The sequence below is a fragment of the Bufo gargarizans genome, chromosome 5, assembly GCF_014858855.1.
Source record: "Bufo gargarizans isolate SCDJY-AF-19 chromosome 5, ASM1485885v1, whole genome shotgun sequence".
Lineage (NCBI taxonomy): Eukaryota > Metazoa > Chordata > Amphibia > Anura > Bufonidae > Bufo > Bufo gargarizans.
This window is the reverse complement of record NC_058084.1, coordinates 114760243-114778824: the sequence shown is the minus strand read 5'-3', so window position 1 is coordinate 114778824 and position 18582 is coordinate 114760243. Positions and strand designations below refer to the sequence as shown.

Genomic DNA, 18582 nt, shown 5'->3' with positions numbered 1-18582 from the left:
AGCACCACCCTGTCTTCCACCAAGTCCAGTCTCAGTAGCCAACAGTCTGGTCAACAGAATCCTCACCCTGATCCTCCTTCCTCCCACATATGGAGAGTCTGGCCAAACAAGTGATCCCACACTCGGATAGTCCGATGAGCTCTATTCAGCGCCATTACTTGATTTGGCTCTCACCAAACATGCTTGAAGAGGGACATGAAATCTTATGTTCTGATTCCCAACCTCTACAGCATCCACAGTCACAAGAAGATGACGGTGGGGAATGGCAATTAGTGTGTAATGAGGTGGATGATGATGAGACACAGTTGCCATTTAGTCAACCGCAATTACTGTCTCAAGAGGTTGATGAAGAGGATGATACAAAGTTATCAATCACTGAGGCTGCGGTTGCATCAACAAATCAGGAGGATGATCAGAGTGAGGAAGTGGAAGAGGACTTGGTGGACGATGAGGTCACTGACCCAACCTGGGAAGGTGGAAAGCCGAGCAAGGACAGCAGTACAGAGGGGAAGTGATCTGCAGCACCACAACAGGCTGGAAGAGGCAGTGAGCCACACCAAACAGTCCTGCAACTGTTCCATAGAGCACCCCCTTGCGTAAATCTCCCTTGCCAAGGGGTAGGTGTTCTGCAGTATGGCTCTTTTTTGCAACCTGTGCCACACCAAAATGAGGCGGGGCGGGGCCTGAACACTAGCAACCTCACCACCAGCATGATCTACCACATGGCATCCAAGCACCGTAATAAGTGGGACGAACGCGTGGGTCCACAATCTGTGTCTCTGGGTCACACAACTGCCTCCTCTTTACCCTATGGTACGTGCTGGCCAATCCACTGTCGAAGGCGCAGGTGAGGATGCCTCCTTCCCACATCCACTTCCCTGTCCCAGCGCAACGTCCAAATATCCTTACCCTAGGCATTTGAACGCAAGCGCAAATACCCAGCCACCCACCCACAGGCCATAGCACTAAATGGATAAAGTTATAAAAATGGAAAATGCATAGAGGACATTGACCTATCCTCATGGAGGAAAAAAGGGCTGAATAAGATATCTGAATTGTATATGGGCGACCAACTAAACAGTTTCGAACATATACACCATGTATACGATATTTCCAATCTTGATTTTTACAAATACCTCCGCATTAGACACCTCTTGACTTCTAACGACCCACTCGTTGTAAAGGCTGACCACCAGATATTTAATACCTGGTCTCAAACAAATCCAACAAAGAAAGGCATAAAGCCCTTATATGCCGCACTAGGTGGTAAAGAGGTATTTGTGAAAACCTCCCCTTTCAAATCATGGGAGCTTGACGCAAAACTACCGATTGAAAAAGCCCAATGGACATATGCTCTTAAAGTTGCTGCTAAATGTTTTAGATGCACTCTTCACTATGAGTCATATATGAAAACAGCCTTACGTTGGTACTATACCCCGGACAGACTCAGCATGATATACCCAGGTGCATCGCACCTTTGCTGGAGAGGATGTGCTTCTGATTGATATAGGAAGATTCCCGCCATCTTATCGAGTGAGCGTAGCACACCTCCTTATGTCAACTAAGATATCTATAGCCAAACACTGGAAATCACAAATAATTCCCACGATTACAGAAATAATCGACAGAGTAGATAAAACTCGCTCATATGAGAGGATTTTATCATATAACTTCTCACCCTCTCTGAAGTTTGACAAAGCATGGAGTAATTGGGGAGATTATAGAGCAAAGCTCCAACTGACCTGACCTGACTTAAGGTATCAAACTTGCACCAAGTACAATAATTCTAGTTGCTGCGGAACAAATTGTAATTGCGTACTACAAGCGGATATGTATGTACCTAATTGAATATATTTGCTATCGCGCATGTTTTCTTACGTGCTGTTCTGTTTCTCCCTCACCCCCTCCTCCCACTCTTATACCCCCCCTCCCCCCCTTCTTTAATTATATGTAGGTTTTTGTTAAACCGCTCAAGGAAATACTACTCAGTTGTATATTGATATTTCAATATTGTCAATACTTGTCATTGATTTCCTGAAAAATCTTGAATAAAAACTATTGATTTAAAAAAAAAAAAAATGGAAGATGCACTCCTAAAGGGGGAGGTGCAGTGGTATAAGGGCCATGCTGAAGCTGATATGCTTAGGGGACAAACAGCACACCGCCGCAGAGCTGTTGCAGGGGATAAGAGACCAGACTGAACTGCGGCTCTCGCCACTCAACCTAAAACCAGGCATGGTTGTGTGTGATAATGGCCATTACTTGGTGGCGGCTTTGAAGCTCGGCAAGCTCAAACCCATCCCATGCCTAGCCCACGTCTTAAACTTAGTGGTTCAGCGGTTTCTGAAAACCTACCCCAATTTTCCTGATCTACTGGTGAAGGTGCGCCGCGTCAGTCATCGACTGCTTCAGCTGGTCTGTCAATGCTTGAAATTGCCAGCTCACCGGCTGTTGTGCGATATGAGCACGCACTGGAACTCCGCGTTCCACATTTTGGCCAGGCTTTGTCAGCAGCAGAGGGCAGTAGTGGAATACCAGCTGCTACATGGTTGTCACATTTACAGTCAGCTTCCGCTGATCAGAAGCGAGGAGTGGGCATGGATGCTGGCACCAGACTTGCCCTCCAATAGATCCTCGTTAACGGAAAGTGTACTCATTCCTAATAACAGGGCCTCTTAAGAGTGCTGTATTGTTATTTATCGTCAATACCTCCCAGAGTCGGGAGTGGGCAATTGCCGCACGCCTACTGCCTTCCTTGGATGCTTGTGCTTTAATAATTTGTCCCTTCTCTCTGGGTGGTTCACAATTAGGAAAAAAAGGGACAAGGCAACAACAGCCAATCAGATTTTAACCATTGACTCCCTTGGATGTGGTAGCCTATTCTCAGGCTCCCTCTCTGGCATCGAACCCTGATTCCCCGTTACCTGTGATCACCATGGTAGGCGCAGAAAAGAACATCGAAAGTTGATAGGGCAGACATCCAAATGGATCGTCGCCATCACAGGGATGTGCAATCACCCAGAGGTTATCTAGTCACCAATGCAGCAGCCCCTAATGTTTTAGATGGTCAGAGCAGCAGGCCCTTGCTCCAAATGTTTTTGAGGGTCACCAGCAGTCCATCAATCATAATTTTTCAAGGGTGTGTATGATGCCCTGCTTTGCATAACAAAGGGTGTATTGGAGTGCCGATTCCTTGTAATTTTTGGCAGCCCTTACACTTGGTGCATAGGCTTTATGAGTGTAGGAGTCCCACTACCTAAACAATTGTACCACAATGTGAATGAGGCCCTCCATTATGTGATATACAGGTTGTATCGGAGTGCCCTTCAGCTTAACATCTAACAAGTGGGTGTACAATGCGGAGATAAAACCCGCGGTCCCTGTGAACGAATAACTCCAATCATTGGGAAATTGGACAGCGAGACTGGGATATCCCTATAATGAGTTTGCAAGGCGTGTCTCAACTGCAGAAATCTATAAAAAGCCTGTCTAGGTAGTTCGTGCCTCCTACTTATGGACTCGTAATCATTGAACACATTATTGCTGTAGAGATTGCCTAATGTGACAACCCCATGCTCCTTCCAAAATGCCTTTTCTTGCATTGCCAATAAATCAGGAAACATGGGGTTATCCCAGATCGGGGTCTCCTGCAGATCCGTTTCTATATTATGCAGGCCTTTGCTAGCTTTCCAGACCTGAATGGCCACCCTGTGAATCGGTAGCAACCTACGTGAGAATATACCAGGCTGCTCCAATACCGACCACAAGTTTGAGATACCCAGGTATGCAGCTAGATGTCTCTCCTGTCTGCACAATTCACCTCCTGGTGATAACCAAGATTTAATGTTCCTCAATTGTCCAGCTAAATAATATAAGTATACATCAGGTAAAGACATGCCTCCTTCCTTCTTAACACGAGACAAGTTAACCAGCGATAACTTGGGCCTATTAGCTCCCCAAATAAAGGGTGACATCAACGAGGTGAGATTTTGGAAGACCTTTTTCGGAACTACATAAGGTGCATGCTGTAAAATATATAAGCACTTCGGCAGGATAATCAATTTTATCAAATTGATTCTCCCTGGTGCAGACAAAGGCAAGTTCTGCCATACCCTAAACTTCTCCTTGCAATATGTCAGTAAAGGTTGAATATTTAGTGCATGGAAGGACATGGCATTGCTGGTGATATGCACACCCAGATATTTATAGCTGTGCACAATTGGCAGTTCTCCTGAGTCAAAGGTATCTTCCAATTGGTATAAAGGACAGAGAGTCGATTTCGACCAATTTATCCGAAGTCCCGAGAACTGGCTGAATGATTCTATTGTGGTAATTACCCTGGGGAGTGTGGTCTCCGCTTGCGACATGAAAAGTACCATATCATCGGCATATAGCCCAATTCTATCTTCTTGTTCACCTATTTGAATGCCATGGTATTGTGGGTCTGATCTAATGCGCATGGCCAGTGGCTCTATAGCCAGGGCAAACAGTAATGGCGATAAGGGACAACCCTGTCTGGTACCTCTCTTCAGGTCAAAATTGTCCGACAGTATCCCATTCACCAATATACCTGCTCTGGGGCTTTTATATAATAACTCCACCCATCTTCTGAATTTAGGGCCAAATCCGAATTTCCTCAGGACCTGGAACAAATAAGGCCATTCAACCGAATCGAATGCCTTTGCTGTGTCTAATGAAGCTAGAGCCCATTTCTCCTGCCTCTGAACACCAATCTGTGTCACCACCTGCACTCTCCTGATATTGTCGGTAGTTGACCTACCTGGCATAAATCCAGATTGATCCGGATGTACCAATGTGGTGGCTACTCTACCCAGTCGCCCAGCCAATATTTTTGCTATAACCTTATAGTCTATATTTAGCAAGGATATCGGACGGTATGACCCGCATTCATCCGGTTCCTTGCCTGGCTTCAGGAGCACTACTATGGTCGCATCATACATTGTTGGTGGGAAACTTCCATCCCTGAAGGCGTCATTATACATTTTGAGCAAAAGGGGAATAATGTGAGCGGAGTATTTAACATACACCTCCAAAGGTATTCCATCAGGACCTGAGGCCTTGCCCCTTGCCAATTGTGAGATGGCCTCCTGTACCTCTAAGGTAGTTATGGGTGCTTCCAAACTGTTTACTGCTTCCTGCGACAAAGTTGGAAATTCCAAATCCTCAAGATATTGCACGACATCCTCCATCGCATAGTTTACCCTAGAATCGTATAAGTCTCTATAATATTCCTGAAATCTAGCTGCTATAGTCCCTGGATCTAAGAGTATCTGTCCATTTGCTGCTTTAATGCGTAGTATAGCGGGGGATGCTTGGCTCTGTCTAACAATGTGCAACAGCTTACTGGACTGGTTTCCCAGCTCAAAGTATGTTTGTTTGGAAAAAAACATTGTCCTTTGAGCTTTTTCCTTAAGCAGAGTCAAGTATTGTCTCCCTTTGGACAACCACGCCTCCTTGTTCAGATCATTGGGGTCAGCGATATATACTTCCTCTAATTTAGAACAATCTGCCGCCAGGCCTTCCTCCTGCCTAGCCGCCGACTTCTTGATATATGATATGGTAGATCTGAGGCAGCCTCTAAGATATGCTTTCATGGTTTCCCATAATAATGCATTATTCGACTCTCTCTCATGTCCCTCCAAGAATACCTTTAATTGGTCAGGGATACGATCAGACGGTCCGAACAATGTCAACCAAAAAGGGTTAATCCGAGCCGAGCGTCTGGTCATATCCCCACCCAGCTCAAACGTCAATTGCACCGGAGTGTGATCAGATATGCCTCTAGATCCATATTCTACATCATACATCAAGGAGCTCGTACTTGAGTTGCCCATAACATAATCTATGCGTGACAATGTACCATGACTGGCGGAGTAGCATGAGTACCGTCTAGTATCTGGATGTTTCAACCTCCACATATCCGTCCACCCTATCTCCTCCATCAGCTCGGCTAGAGATGTCTTGTTATTGCAATGTCTATCAGCAACCTCTACCGGGTGGTGTCTATCTAGGTCCCTATCCAAGGTCATATTAAAATCACCCATGCAAACTACACGAGCTGATGGGTATGAGGCTGCAAAGCTTACCGCCTGCTGAACCACTTGCATGGAGAAAGGTGGAGGGATATATACGCCTATGATGACATACAGTATACAGTTTGTGAGCAGCTACAAACACAAATCTACCTGGCTCGTTTCCATCTCCCATCTAAGAGACTTGTGTACCATGAGAGACACGCCCCTAGATATATTCGTGTGACATGAGTGCTGCGCCCATTGGACCCAAGGCTTTTGAATGCGCCTCGTGGTATCCGCTGTTAAATGAGTCTCCTGCAGGCAGAGAATATGCGGGTTGAATCTCCTGACTGCAGAGAACACCATAGCTCAATGAACCGCAGTTATCTTCCACGTCTCCCACCACTTTGCATTATAACTGATACAGCACATATAACATAACATTTTAACTGTCAGGCTTGTCCTGACATATACTGTGAGTGCCTGCATGGTGTAACACGTAACCATCCGCATCACTCTTAACACATGGAGATAAAAGCAATTCACCTCGTTTGTCGTGTGGCACTACAAGTTAACGGGGTGTGCTTTTGGCATTTAACCAGTAGCACCGAAAATCTTGAAACAATACAAAAGTAAATCTGAACATATCGACCGGGACCCAGTCCCCAACCTCTAACGGGACCCCAGGACAAAATCTGAACATCGGACCAATACGGACGCTCCCAGTAAACCAGGGGACATATGCGCTAGTCGCTCCTCCCCTCCCAACTATAATCCTCCTAGTGTCTCGGATATGTAGATCAAGTAAATATCAAACTGTATCCCGAGAGGCCAACCAATATATACTTAGGCAGTCCAGATGATACCGTTGGTCCAGTGTCCAGTCTCCTGGGTCTTACTGTCGCAGGCAAACAATAAAGATAGGGTAGAAAAACATGCTGAGAAGTGTTCCCGTTATTATCTTGGAGCTCTTGCGTTTCTTCCTCTTCCATCCAACCAATTAGTGGCTTCCTCAGGGCTATTGAAAAACCGGCTCACATCGCCATCTGCTACTCTCAGGCGAGCTGGATATACCATGGAATATGGCAGATTCTTCTCACGAAGCCTCCTTTTCACAACACTAAACGTGGCTCTGCGCTTCTGTAGTTCGGAAGAAAAATCCGGAAAGATCATAACGGTGCTATTTTCATATTTAAGCTCTTGTTTCGTGCGCGCCATCTGCAGTATATGATCTCTGTCCATCGAGTTCAATAGCCTTGCAAGCAAGGGTCTTGGGGGAGCCCCCGGTGGAGGAGGTTTGGCGGGAACACGATGTGCTCGTTCGATAATAAATGCCGCCGAAAATGTCGCATCTGGAAAGGAATCTCGGAGCCAGGTAGTGACAAACATACATGAATTATTGCCCTCAGCTTTCTCCGGCATGCCGATAATCCGCAAATTGTTGCGTCTTGTGCGATTCTCATAATCATCACATTTCTGTTGCCAAAAGTTTATTTTTTGCTCCAATTCCTGTACCTTATCGGGGAGCGGTTGTAGGCGGTCCTCCACGTCTGAGATCCTGTTTTCGGTCTCCTTGACGCGGTCTCGGATGGCCTCCATATCATGTCGGAGTAGGCCAATATCCACCTTTACCTCCTCCAGTTTGCCCACCATGGACGTGCGGCAGACAGATATCGCCTGTAATAGTTGTTCAGTCACTTGTTTGAGAGAGGGTTCACTGGCCGGGGCTCCCACCTCCTCAGACACAGCATCCTCTGTCGTCTTCTCCACAGACGGTGTACAGGGTCCCGCGCCATCTTGGTCATCCACGCGGGCAAACTCCCGGAGCCTGTCCACTGCAGACTGCGCCTTATTACGAGCCATGCTCGGGTCACGGGTCTTTCCCGACCTCCTCTACATGCGTCCTCACATAACAGCTTCCGGCCACGCCCCCCTCCCCACGCTGTTTATCAACCATTTCGGTGATGTTTCCATCAATTTCTGACCTTTTTCTATGAACCAGACGCCCTCCCCTCTTCAGAGCAGGGGGTGCCAAGTTTAATGCTCGGGTTCTCCCATTGATTTCCATTATACTCAGGTGCTCGGTAGAGCACCCGAGCATCCCGATGTGTTCAGCCAGAGGACCCGAGCACTTTGGTGCTTGATCAATACTACTAGCTTCTAAAACTGTCACACTGTGCTTTGATTGTCTGAGACAATCCCTTCTGTTATGGACTGGTAGTCTGAAACAACCCTTATGTTGTGGACTGGTCCACAAAAGAGCAGGGGTAGGGGCTTAACAATAATAATTTATAGGACCCCATAGCAAAGTAAGATGGGGCCCTTACCACCTAGTATAAGAAAACTGAAAAACCACAGCATAAACGTAAGTAGCAAAAATGATAGCTGTGTATAATACTGCATTATCTCAGAAAATCCACATTATAGCAAAAATGTCCATATTGTTATTCCCCACAAAAAGGTACAACATCCTTGAACCTGATTGGGCCCTCTCAAACTCTTGGCTCCAGGGCTAGTGCTATGGTTATGCAAATGAAGGATGGGGGGAGTGAGAGTCTCAGATTCAAAAAGCAGAGTATACATAGGCTAATCTGAAACACTTGCCATGTTCTTTGATGGATCAGCCAAAGCAGAATCTAATGTGAAGGAGTTACCCAGTCTTTACGGCAGCAAAATAATAGGACATTTAAAAAATAAAAATGAAGATGGATTATTCATATTACATGATCATTGGGTGCTGGGTATCTGCAGGAGCATGTGGGTCTTAGCAGGTTCAAATCATACTGAAGTGAAGCTACAAAATGTGTTCTGCCTAAAACCAGGGGATAATATTGTATGTCAGGGGAAATCGGTAATAAAAAATAATAATGTAATGTTAATCACTTTCTTCTGTATGCACTTGTGGCCTTAGTGATCAAGCTATTTTTTTTCATTGTCACGTTCCATGAGCCATCGTTTTTATTATTTTTCATCAGTACAGCCGTGTGAACGCATTGCACCCGCACTGAATCCGGACCTATTCACTCCAATGGGGCTGTGCACATGAGCGGTGATTTTCACGCATCACTTGTGCGTTGCGTGAAAATCGCAGCATGCACTATATTGTGCGTTTTTCATGTAACAAAGGCCCCATAGAAGTGAATGGGGCTCCATGAAAATCGCAAGCATCCGCAAGCAAGTGCGGATGCGGTGCGATTTTTCATGCATGGTTGCTAGGAGATGATGGCATGGGGACCCGATCTTTATCATTTTCCCTTATAATATGGTTAGAAGAAAAAAATAATAGCATTCTTAATACACAATGTTAAGTAAATTAGGGATGGAAGGGTTAAAAAAATAAATGTTAAACTCACCTCATCCACTTGTTCGCGCAGCCCGACTCGTCGTCTTTCTTCTTCTTTGAGGACCTGGGAGGAAAAGGACCTTTGGTGACGTCACTGCGCTCATCACATGGTCCATCACCACATTCATTGCTTCAATTGCTCTGCCAGTTTACCTTCAGCCTGGCAGTTCAGGGGGAGTGAACTCTCTGCTGTATCTCTCTCTCCCTGTAAGGCCCCATTCACACTACTGTGTTTCTGGTCCACATCCAATCTGCATTTTTGTGGATTGGATGCAGACCCATTTATTTTAACTGAGGCCACAAAAATTGTGGACAGCACACCGTGTGCTGTCCACATATGTATGTCCATTCCATAGTCCCACAAAAAAACATTTTGTGGACCAGAATAGGCATTGTTACAATGGATGCACAAAAAAATGGATGCAACACGATGGACCTCATCTGTATTTTTTTGAGGATCCTTGTTTTGTGGACTGCAAAATACATATGGCTGTGTGAATTCACCCTAACTACCACAGCTTCTAGCAGAACATATGGCTGGTGTCAGTTGAAGATTTAAACTGAGTGTGTTCGACCAGCTCAGTGAGATGGACAAAAAATAAGGAAAAGAACAAACAGCAGGTGGCGCTATACAGATACATTTTATTTAATAGTTCACTGGCCATACAAAATTTTTAATTACATGCAATTACAAAAGTATTCAGATCCAGGTGCTGGTTAGAAAAACGTAGAATATGCTTTGCGACACAACACCTTTAAGGGGTTAAAATCCCCCCCATCCCTGACCTGGTATAACCTTAGAGGGTGTAAAAAAAAAAAAAAAAAAAAAAATATGTTGGTAAGGCTGATTAGTCAGCCTGCATTTGTGGGAGGGGCGGAGGCTCTTCATATACGAGCCACACCCTCACTCTCAGGTGTGTGTTTTCAGGTGCACAGCTGCCGCTGGGTGTCATTAGCAGACTAGCTTCTTTGGTGGTAGGATTCTTTCTTTGCAGCATGGAGCTTGTTATTTTGCTCTCTGCTCCCATAGCATGCACGCGCCATATTACGTAAGTAGGTTGGGCCGGGGCCGTCTCTCCAGGCCGGTCGGATCCGACTTTGCTAGCGAACGGGAGGCTTCACCTCAGAATCTGCTACCTCAGGTTTGCTCGTTTGGGCCTAAATACTTCCATTTGCTTTTCATTTTTGTTTGTTGGTAATAAGAGTTGGTTCCTATAAATCTTACAAGTTTCACTTTGCTTTGTTCGTCTCGTATGAAAAGTTTCTTTACAGCAATCCGGCTGAAGTAAGAGTTACCCGGGCTGCACCTGACGTCATGTTTGGAGATCGGACGCAGTGTCTATTGTTTAGGCCTTTTGCTGTAGCTGTTCCTTGCCATGTGTCTCCCCCCCCCCCCCTTTTTCCCCCCGCTACCACCATCTTTAAACTTCATGTATTTCACTTTCGTAAGCTGTGTACCGGGGTGGGCTCCCCAGGATACAGCAAAGTCACAGACATAGAAGCAACACTGACACCAGCTTTACATGCAAGAATATAAACTTTACTTGGAAACAGTATTAACACAAGTACAAACAGTATAAGCATTACCCCAGGCCCACAGTCTAGCCTGCTGGAGTACACAGCAGAGCCTACAAGTCGTACTGTGCCGCTATAGAGGACACACCTAACCGGTGGCAGACGCAGCAGAGCCTGCAAGTCAATTACTGCGCTGCAGTCCAGTACAGTAAGGCCTAACAAAGCTCTAACCCTATCTAACTAGCTAATACAAGGCCTAGGCTAGTCTCTGTTACTTTAGGCGCCAAACAGTGAAGTACAATTGGTAATCAGGTGTACTGACCTGCGTCCGTTCTGGGCTCTAGGATGCCGCTTATGCTAAGGTTTTCTGTCCATACACTGGAACTGGTCTTCCTGGGACAACCTCTCTTTCAAAGTGCTAGATCCAGACAGGGGACAGCAGATGCTCTCCTTTCTTTGAGTATCCATTCACTGCCGGACATCTGCTAGCCAGGATGGAATCGGATTCAGCCCCTCACAGCACAATCCTTCCACCATGTCAGATCATCACCTCCTGGTTCACCCAGAAGCATGCTGACTGTGCTGCAAAACAGCGGCCTCTAGTGGCCGGAATGCCAAATGACAGCTCCAGTACAATTTAAACATAAATATACAGGCAGAGCTTATCCACAATCTCACACTTTCATGCTCCGCTGTTATCCTGAGCGGCTTTTACACTTTCGGCTTTTATTTAATGTCTTATGCTGCATCCGCACGTCCTTACTGTACTGCTTTTTTCTACTCTTGGTTCGTATTCACTCAGATTGGTCTCACATTCAAGCTGCGCTCACCTGTTGGCTGTTACATCTCATTCCGTCCCCAGCCGACAGCCGGATCCGTATTACATGCCTGTTATTACATGTTGTATACTCTGCTTACAGCCATAGCTGCTACTGTTACTCCGTTTTCATGCTCTGGACGCACCACCCTGGTGTTCCCACCTTGCTCCACTCACAACCAAAGCTGCGTTTATACCAATTTTCATGCTCTGCTTATACCCAAAGTTGTGTGCACACTTCTACTGCTACACCAGGTTGTATACCCCACTCGCCAAAGCCGCTTTCCATGTCTGCGGTCACATCAAGTTAATATTCCGTTCACATCCAAAGCTGCGTCCGCATGTCTGCTTTTCACATCTTGTCCTACACTCCTTTCACTACTAGAGCTGCGTCCACATGTCTGTTTTCGCATCACGTCAATACTCTGCTCACTTTCAGGTTGCATTTATACGTCTGCTTTATACCATGCTTTTCATGCGCTACCCATACTCGGAGCTGCGCCTATACCATGTTTTTAGGTACCACTCACATCCAAAGCTGCATTCACCCATTTGTTGTTACATCATGTGTTGTACTCTGCTCCCACTCAAAGCTGCATTCTCCTGTTTATTGCTACATCATGGTTTTGCTCAATCTCACCGGGGCAGTCTGCACCCACCGCTCTGGTACCTCTCTCCTGACAAACATAACTGTGTTCTTTTCAGGCTTACGTTCCCTTCCTCGGTGGTCTGTCACATTCCATAGGTCTAGTTTCTGTTTAATCCTGGTTCGTATTCACTCAGACTGGTCTCCTTTTACTTCTGGTTCGTATTCACTCAGATTGGTCTCCTGCCCCAGTTCACCAAACAGCTCCTCAGCGGAGGTCAGTGGGCCGATAGGAGTAAGTTTCCTGCTATGTTTTCACAAGCTGTTCATTTGTTTGTCACGATAAGAGACTTCTCTTAGCGAACTTGCAATGCCTCAGGCATTTCATGTTTACGTTTATGGTTTGCGGTGGTTAGTATTTTATGTACGCCCGTGCTTCGGATTACTAATGTCTATATTTTTAACGCCTGTTGGCCGTCATGTTCCTTAGGGCACCTTCTAGCCAATCCAATCATTCAAGTTGCTTCATATGCCATCAGGTCCGGCTTACGTTTTAATTACTTATCATCACCGCAACGCCATCCCTCTGGCTTCGGGGGCCCTATGACCGATCCGGCCTCATGGCTCCGGGGGCCCCTTGACCGCTTTTTATGTTTTGTTTGTTAAGGGTACGACATGGTTGTAGGCTGGTTAGTGCCCCAGGTTTCTGTTGGAGGTTATGCGAGTCCATGTCTTTGTCTTTCTAGGTTATCGAGTCCCGGTTGCTTACTAAACCCGTTGGGTTAAGGCCCAATCTTTTCCCCAGCCGTCCTCAATTCTAAGGTTCGCATCCCCCATGGGCCCCTGGTGGTTGCTTCAGCCCCATGGCTTCAGGGGTCTGACCAATGGGTGTCTGTCCACCTGTGCAGCTATGCTTTTGAATGACTCATATCTTTACCTGCTTGCCAGCTTACGTTATTAATTTTAGTTAATGTCTGTTATTTTCTGTCACGTTTCCCTTCGTCTTTTCAGGTCATGCAGTTGAACTATTGGGGTCACCTTCCACGTCGGTCAGGTCTCGTTCCTAACGATATTTCACCTTGCATGTTATTCAGGCCACGTAGTTTATCTTGGGTATCGCCTGCCACATCAGTCAGGCTCATGGTTTAATTCACGTGCACCTTATTCATGTCACTTTTCATAGTTATAATTCTAAAAAACGACTGCTTCGGCCCCATGGCTTCGGGGGCCCGACGACTGCTTCGGCCCCATGGCTTCGGGGGCCCGACGACTGCTTCGGCCCCATGGCTTCGGGGGCCCGACGACTGCTTCGGCCCCATGGCTTCGGGGGCCCGACGACTGCTTCGGCCCCATGGCTTCGGGGGCCCGACGACTGCTTCGGCCCCATGGCTTCGGGAGCCCGACGACTGCTTCGGCCCCATGGCTTCGGGAGCCCGACGACTGCTTCGGCCCCATGGCTTCGGGGGCCCGACGACTGCTTCGGCCCCATGGCTTCGGGGGCCCGACGACTGCTTCGGCCCCATGGCTTCGGGGGCCCGACGACTGCTTCGGCCCCATGGCTTCGGGGGCCCGACGACTGCTTCGGCTCCATGGCTTCGGGGGCCCGACGACTGCTTCGGCCCCATGGCTTCGGGGGCCCGACGACCTGCTTCGGCCCCATGGCTTCGGGGGCCCGGCGACCTGCTTCGGCCCCATGGCTTCGGGGGCCGAACGACCTGCTTCGGCCCCATGGCTTCGGGGGCCCGACGACTGTTTTCAAACCTGCTGGGCTGATTGCCTGGTTGGTTGTCCATCTGTGCATCTAGGCTGATTTGGCCCCTATGTATCGCACACATACCTGCTTCCCTAATTTCCTAATAATCCATGTTGATCGCTCACTTTATGTTTTGATCGCAAACTGGTCCGGTTCGCCCTACAGCATTATTGTCATGTCTTACGCAGATATTTCGTCTTTCTTTAATTGTTCATGCTTTCGTTCAGGTCCTGCCAGAGGAAGAACAAGTAGGGCAATTCGCTCTAGCATTTCAGTCTCTGATCGTAGTCGATCATATCTTGTCAACCAGGTCCCCGCACAAAGTCTTTGCCTTTTTACCACGACCAGGAATTCATTTTCGCCAGTAGCTTCATTGCATTGCATTCCCTCACTCATGGGAGGGCATAGACAGAATCTTGTATATTATAGCTTCTTGCCCCACTAACCTCCGACTCCCTACAACCACGTTGAATCGGATTTTGGACAAGTTCCAGCATTTTCTCACGGTAGAAGATTCAGATAGTAGGTCGGTCTTCACGTCTCAAGCGTAAAAACAATTCTCAGGGGCGCACAGTAGAACAAAGCGCGGATGGGGAACTATTCAAGGATTCTCTTCCTATCTACATAGTTCTTTTGGCCCTCATTCCTGCACAGTCTAGGCAGTTAGGTTTCGGTCCCACGATCTCCTGACACTAGGGCATTGCCAGTACTCGCACTAGAATCAAACTTTACAAGTTTCAGTTGGTTTATGATCCATTTCACAACGTATTCTCGGTCCTCCATTCCGCTTTGGTGCAGTATCCGCAATATTGAGCATCATGTCTCTGGCCTTGTCATCCACAAGATGGGTTGTAGGTTTCCTACTGGTCTTGCCTCACATACCCCGAATTTTCGCTTTAGATCCCGGATGCCTTGCAGTTGGCTTGGGGATTAGTTTGTACATGCAATTCAAATTCCTTTTCTACCCTACTTGGCTTGGTTTTTGCCCACTTATAGGCCTACCCACGATCATGGCTTAGGGCACACAACAAGCCATTTAGTCAGGTCAGCTTAGACACGCCTAGCTGGGTTAGGTTGTTCCCGTTGTTTTCTCCCTAGGGTTCTTCGGATACCTCTTGGCCGTAGCCATGACCACAAGTTGGTAAGGCTGATTAGTCAGCCTGCATTTGTGGGAGGGGCGGAGGCTCTTCATATACGAGCCACACCCTCACTCTCAGGTGTGTGTTTTCAGGTGCCCTACCCTCCCTCCCTTATCTTCTCATTTCCACAGGGTATGCCCACTTATAGGCCTACCCACGATCATGGCTTAGGGCACACAACAAGCCATTTAGTCAGGTCAGCTAAGACACGCCTAGCTGGGTTAGGTTGTTCCCGTTGTTTTCTCCCTAGGGTTCTTCGGATACCTCTTGGCCGTAGCCATGACCACAAATAAATAAATATAAATATATATATATATATATATATATATATATATATATATATATATATATATATATATTTTTTATATATTTTTTTTTATATATATTTATATTTTCAGTAAAAGCAAAAAACACAAATAAAAAAGGGAATAGAAATAAAGCCCCATGTATCACCAAAAAATGCAAAACTGATTTGAATAACTGAACCTGCATGTAAAGTACTGTACTAAAAATGATGGAAATTTGTAATGAAAGGAGTAGAAATGACCTTGAAGGAGTCTTGAACTGGTTATTGTTACTTGGAACATAAGACTACTAGTTATGACATTTTATTTTGAACCAGATCCCCTACTCCGTGATTACTGGGTGTATGAAGGTTCCCTCACAATGCCACCATGTAGTGAAGGTGTTACATGGATATTGTTTCGATATCCTTTGACAGTGTCTCAAACTCAAGTGAGTATGTTTCCTTTTTATATTGTCAATTATGGCTAAAAAATTTCATGTTATTGGATATAAATGCTACATGTTGAAATGAGCTGCAGTGCTTACAAAAATACTTGAACCCTAGATGTCCCATATTGTTGAAGGGAAAGGCAATCTATGACCCAAACAGACCATTAAGTTAGAGCATCTATTAAAGGGGTTATCGCGTGACTAATGTAAATATCTGACATCATATAGAACATGACAGTCTCTTTCTAACAAGAGTAGAACCAGCCCTGTACCTCACATGGATCCAGAGATCTTCCCATTCAATGCTCTGCCAATTTATATCAAGCTGGCAGCTCAATGAGAGTGTCTTTAAAGAGCACCTTTCATCTGTTTAGCCCTAGTCTAATTAGGGTCTAACCTTATAGGGTGGCCCCCATTTTTTAAATTTTTTTCGTCTGCTGTTGTCCCCGTTGATTTCGGCGCCTTATATTCTAATTAGCCGACTTGGTTACACTAGGCGGAGACTGGAGCGGTTCTCTTCTCCCTGGCTGTGAGTGCATCTAATTAGAGTGCAATGACATCAGTGGGGGCCGCCCTATAAGGTAAGACCCTAATTAAAAAGTAATTAAATGAGGTGGCTCTACCTACAGGTAGGATGGGAAGGTGCTCAATATCTTAAAGGTGTTAGCTCCAAACACCAGAAAATGATTAGATAATAAGCAGCTTGTGATATGGCACACCTGCTCCAAAGAACACTTGGAGTCTGGCAAATCTACTCTCACGTGACTGGAGCAAGCCAGGATTGAAGCACGAGGGACGCTGAAGCGGTGGAGTTCAGAGGAGCAAGCCGCACACTGACTTGGAGGTAAGGGAATAATATAGCTCCAAACAGGTGGGACGCCACCTAGAGCTTAATTCCCCCACTGTTAGGCATCTGTGAACTATACCTTACACAGAGATGATAATGGCAACGTGACTTTTTGAAACATATGGTGCGGCTATATCCTATACTTACCATTCAAAGCGACTACCTGAACTTAATCCTATGTGAAGCTGATTGATCTATGGAGATGCAATAGTATGCAATATTTGCAACCCGGTATACCTGCGTTAATCATGGTGGCTACTATTTAGTCCTATTTTAAACTATATATTCCTAATTACATCATTTTAGTGGTGTTATATTATATTTTATTTTATTTTATTGTATGCTTTTATGGATGAAATTTATGGTTTTTATTACTTACTGTTATGATATATGAATTAATAATAAATCATTAATTGTTGAAGCCGACTCTTCAGATATGAGTGCCATATCACAAACTGCTATTATCTAAGACCCTAATTAGACTAGGGTTAAACAGATGAAATGTCCTCTTTAATGCTGCAGCTAAGGGGGTGTGTCCATGCTCTCCCTATCACAACTCAGGAGGCATGACACTGAGCATGTGCGGCTTTCTCAGTGAGCAGGTCAAATAAATGAGAAAAAAACTAACTGCAGGTGGCGCTATACAGATACATTTTATTGAATAACTCAGTGGCTATACAAAATTTTTAATTTCATGCAATTAAAAAAGTATTCAGATGCAGGTGCTAGTTTGAAAACTGTAGAATATTTTTCGTGGGACAACCACTTTAAATATGGGCAGCACTGTGACCTTGTGGTTGCCACTGCTGTCCTGGGTTGATGGAACCAAAGTCAACATCTGCATGGAGTTTTTGTATGTTCTTCCAATGTTTGCCTGGTTTCCTGCCACACTCCAAAACATACTGCTAGGTAAATTGGTCCCAGTGTGTTTGTGAGGTAGAGCATTCATACTTGAGCACATTTGGGACAGGAGCAGATGTGAGAAATATATCTAAACAGCATTACAGAATATGTTGCCACTCTATTACCAATCGAAAAAATATATATTTGGCTTTTCTATTAGGTTTTCAAAAAATCTGTTGCATCTATTGAATGGCCAGGATTGAGCTTAAAGTACATGTCGTATGTTTATTACTGGGCCTCTTGGCCCCCAGTCATTTTGTTGCTGATGCACTTATCACAACACGAGCAAGGGAATAGGAACTCGCCAAAGGATAAGGATGGCCCTGATAATCAGATGATGGAAAAAATACATCATGAAGATGGGGGTGATATAGTGACTTATCATTGAGCAAACAGAAAACATCTGACCCTGAATCTTTTCTCAGATCTGTCCCTGAACACTGACCATAACAGCAAACACCACTAACCCTCACTGCCCCTAAAAATATCCCTGTGGAAAATCCTAATCTGCAAAACTGATCCTAACACAAACAGCGGGAGCACTAGGACTCTAACTGAGCAGAACATAACTGGAATCGAGGCTACACAATCAACAATCTACAAGACTAAGAAATAATGAGTAGACAAAGCTATACTGCCAAGAGGTAAACTAGATGAGGAACAATATATTAGAATATACAGTTGATTTAAAGGGTTTCTACCACCTCATTTTGACCGAATTAGCTTTCAGACACTAGCGATCTGCTAGTGTCTGATCTCCATAACCATGCAATTCTCATACCTTTGTGTGGAGCCGTTTCATTAAAAAACGTCCGCCCCGCTCGTCAGTCAAGCCCGCCCATCTCGTCTTGAATGCCTGCCTCCATCTCAGCCAACGGACGAATTCTCGCGCCTGCGCCGTTCACTTTT

At 45.6% G+C, this 18582-nt stretch overlaps 1 protein-coding gene across 1 annotated transcript in view; it reads left to right on the top strand.

Moving 5' to 3' along the window:
• The window catches only part of CA8 (carbonic anhydrase 8), a 195852-nt gene that overhangs the window by 100769 nt on the left and 76501 nt on the right, over nucleotides 1–18582 (top strand). Inside the window, exon 7 of the mRNA XM_044293978.1 lies at nucleotides 15811–15923. Within this exon, the coding sequence (XP_044149913.1) occupies nucleotides 15811–15923 (113 nt within the window). The remainder of the gene's footprint in view (nucleotides 1–15810; nucleotides 15924–18582) is intronic.